At 38.3% G+C, this 4112-nt stretch overlaps 1 protein-coding gene across 1 annotated transcript; it reads right to left on the bottom strand.

The window, feature by feature from the left end:
* Positions 1 to 906: 906 nt before the first annotated feature.
* Positions 907 to 1857, bottom strand: LOC143404115 (putative vomeronasal receptor-like protein 4). Its single transcript, XM_076862441.1, has one exon. The coding sequence runs from the start codon at positions 1855 to 1857 to the stop codon at positions 907 to 909; it is 951 nt and encodes a 316-aa protein (XP_076718556.1).
* Positions 1858 to 4112: the final 2255 nt, after the last annotated feature.

Genomic DNA, 4112 nt, shown 5'->3' with positions numbered 1-4112 from the left:
ACCAATGTAACAATCACCACATTCAAGATAGTTAACATTGATATACAGCCAGAAGGTTTCTGGCAGTCCTGTGTAATTTCTTTCTCTTTTTCCCTCTTCTTTCCAGAAACAACCACTGACTGGCTTTATATTGTGATATATAGTAGATTGGAAGTCACACATATTAATCATCAGAGCCTTGGTCCACATGGCAGGTGACCTTGGAACAATCACTCATCTCTCAGACTCAGTTCACTCATCTGTAAGATCAGGATTCTTCCAAACAGAACTCAAAATACTGGAAATATAAGGACAAAGTAACTAATGAGCAAAGAGAGTGTCTGACACATAGTTGGGTCTCGATTTCTGGAACCCAGTGTTACCCTCTATGCTTCAGGTTGGAGATGCAGAGTTCCTGTGGGAGCCAGTAACTCCATAGTTCCTCTCTATCACCTTGAGATTTAGTTGGGTAAACTTTTGTGTCTTCAGGGATTTCTCTTATGTTTTATTGAGGTTAAATTCTCATAGGATGCTGTGGTAGAATTACCAGATTTACCTTGTTCTAAACATTTCAATCACTGGAGGAAAACCACGTATCTGTTAGCAAATGCTCACCCTCTGATGCCCTCCCAACCACTGGCAACCACCTTTCTCTTTTCTGATTATGTGACTTCCAGTCTTTTGATATTTATGTCAATGTAGTTATAGCCTATGTGACTTTTCATATCCGATTTTGGTTACTTTGCTTAATATTATTGAGATATATATTCACATTGTACTCTGTATCAGTATTTCTTTTGTTATGACAGTAATATTCAAACATGTGTATGGATGTTGTATATCATTATATATTTGTTCATAAATATATATATGAACATGTGCCTATTCATAAGTGGCTAATGTGTTTATGAGAGTGGCAAAGTAGCTTTACATCAGTTTAGCCAGAAGCTGAACTTTCTCTCTCCATTTGGTTTGCACAATTTTTATTATGCGTGTGTCAGCACTTATCAGCACCAAAAGACTGATGGTGCCATAGCCATTGGCCACAAGCATTTGAAGACACAACAGGATGGGGTCACCAGTCCATGTCATGACTACAATCAGTGAAAAGATGGAGTCCACACAGTACAAGACCTCAAAGCAGTTGATGAGCAACAGAATAGTGTAAGTGGCCCTTTCTTCTGGGGATCTTCGTGGAGAAAACCTGGAGGTATGAAGAGACATGGCTTGTTTTTTATGTCTATGCAAAAGATTTATAATGTATGCACTTGAAAGAACCATCAGACCCAGAAATAAGAGATCTCTCAATGCCACCAAGGCAAGAAAGAGGCTTCTGTGTCTGTAGCTCATGAGCAGAAGGGAACAGTGGTCAATAAGAAACAGAAGACCAGGCTGGGTCTTATTGGGTGTGGCCACAGTGCAGAGGAGCAGGTTACTGGAGAGGGTCATGGTGAGGGCCCATAACAAGACAAATAGCCCCACAATGGGATTTCTGGATGTCAGTTTGAAGTTGGCCAACCAGGAGCCATTGGGACTCATGGGGATGGCCTGAAGCACACTCAGGACACAGGTGGTACAGATGGACAGCCCCCTCATGACCTTGTGCAGGAAGACAAGTACTTTGCATTTGAAGTCACCTGGAATGTCTTGTGTTTCCCAAATGTCTGTAGACACCAAAAGGCCCATGGTGAGGAGCATGAGGATGTGGGTTAGGGCCAAGTGGGTGACAGGGAGGTCGGTGAGCCTGGGCTTGTGGCCCATAAAGACCGTGGCAATGTGAAGGCAAAGCAGAATGGTGTTAGCTGTGATCCCAATGCCAGCCTGTGGATAGAAGGCTTTTCTTAGGGCAACATAACTGAAATGTTGGTCCATCTTCATGGGGAATCTGGGGAGAAAACAGGGGCAGTGGAGAGCAACACCTTTTTCATTGCCATGCTTCCAGTTCTACCACCCCTTACAATCTCTAAAATTATCATTTAACAAAACAACAAAAATCTTTGTGAGTAGGGTAACCTCTTAGTCTTAATGTTAATTTCAAATCAATGGTTGGTGGTGGCTCCCTGGTAGAATGCTGGCTTAGCATAAATAAAGCCCTGATTCCATGCAAATCACTGAAAGAGAAAAGAAAAAGTAAGTAAAAACTAAGTAAAGAATAAATTTCACCTTAAGCATCGTGCATTCTTCTGAATAATGATTTTGCATACCTCCCATTCATCACTTGGAAGTGCTGAGATTTCACCCCTCTTTGAACCTGTATACAGCATGTTTTCTGATGTAGCATAAATCATGTTATTTAATGGTGAGGTTTTGTTTGCTTTTCCATCTTCTCTGCAGCTTTCTCTATGTGAAGATACTGCCTTCTCTGGCTTGCATGTGCCATATCTGAAACACTGTGGCTTACATAAAATTTATTTACCATAAGCTGTGGATGTAAAGTTTGGATAAGCAGAAATCAGAATCCTTCAGGGAAATAATACCAACAAGCCTGTTCCCATGGATCATTCAAGTGCAGAATTTTAAGGGATTTAGTAATTTCTGTGCTCTTCTCCTATAACTTTTATTTATCTCAAGCCCATCATTTATTAGCTGGGGGAACACTTTTACTTTATCTAGGTTTCAATTGATTTCATGGGCAAATGGCAATCAGCTTACACTTTCCTTGTAGCATTTTTGGAGTGAGTAATTAGATAGGTGTCTGACACATATGAAGCCCTGTAATACTGTTCATAACTTTTTGTCTCTAATCTTAGTGTGGAGTGAGTGTAAATGTGATATAATTAGGATTTCCTACCATATTTAAGAAATGCTTATGCATGATTGGTTTTCTTTGACAAACTTTGATCCTTGGATTCTGTTAGTATTGTACAGTTATTTCTTCAAACTTTCAAATTACTGCCTGCAATAAATATAGATGTTTTCACATTCCATATCTATTCCAGGAAAACAGGGACACAGCTGGTGGGGTCTCCTTCACAGTTCTTGTCTCTGGTAAGTAATACCACCATATGTTTTTATTCTCATAAGTCTTTTGCATTAGAGAAAATAGCCCTGCTATCTCAATAGTAATGGGGGATGCCTTACTAGGAATGTCCTGTACAAATTATTCAGTCATGTACTAAGAGAAATTTAGTTGCTCAGAAGTGGGAACTGACATCAATTGTCTTTCACTTGATTTTTCAGATGTACATGGTAAACAGCACATTGAACAGCAGGACCATGACTCTAATTCTGGCATCTCACTCAATCTCATTAATCTTTAATCTCAGGACTTAAAGTTTTTGATCTGTGTGACATTGTGAAAGTAGTTATAACTCCTTCCAGAGTCTCCATATGAGCAATGAGAATGATGGAATACATAATGTAATTTTTATTATACTCTCAAATTTTATCCAAATAACTTTCTAATGGAAGGCAGAGTTACCGTGAGTCCATATCCTTGACATAATGTTTATGAAATACAAGCAAAACGCATAAACATTAATACAGAAACAGAAGAGTTTCAGTCATGGCAAGGCAAAGAGACTATCTTGGGGTGTACCAATAAAATAGCATCAGGATGAGGCTCTTCAGATACTTTTAATCAAAAAGCTGAATCCAGGGCTGGGGTTGTGATCAGCAGTAGAGTGCTTGCTTAGCATGTGCAAGACACTGGGTTTGATTCTCAGCACCATGTAAAAATAAATAAGTAAGATAAGGGTATTGTATCCAACTATAATGTAAAACATCTTTTAAAAAAATTTAAAACAAGTTTCCAAATTTAAGTCATGCTCCTATCAATGGCCATGTTTAGATATGTGCAAAGTAGGATGTAAGCGGTCTTCAGTATTATAATCCAGTCACCATTCCCTTCTACTAAATCACAAATTGCTGAAGATTTTGCTTAATTTACTTTAATGAACATGTAAACGTGAAGTCTGTGGTAATTCAGTGACTGGAACAAAACTAATTAGAAAGTATTTTTTGAAGGAATTTTTCAATTCAGAATATCATTAGTCAAAATTTGGGTGTGGAAGGAGTGGTAGAAAATATTTTAGAAGAGAAAAAATTGTCTTAAAAAGATAAAAGACATTTTCTGTATATTATTATAAACTGCTCTCTTTACAACAAGAAATTTAGTGCAATTATAAGAAAGG

The sequence above is a fragment of the Callospermophilus lateralis genome, chromosome 7 (genome assembly GCF_048772815.1).
Source record: "Callospermophilus lateralis isolate mCalLat2 chromosome 7, mCalLat2.hap1, whole genome shotgun sequence".
In the NCBI taxonomy this organism is placed as follows: Eukaryota; Metazoa; Chordata; class Mammalia; order Rodentia; family Sciuridae; genus Callospermophilus; species Callospermophilus lateralis.
This window is presented reverse-complemented; position numbering and strand designations above follow the sequence as displayed.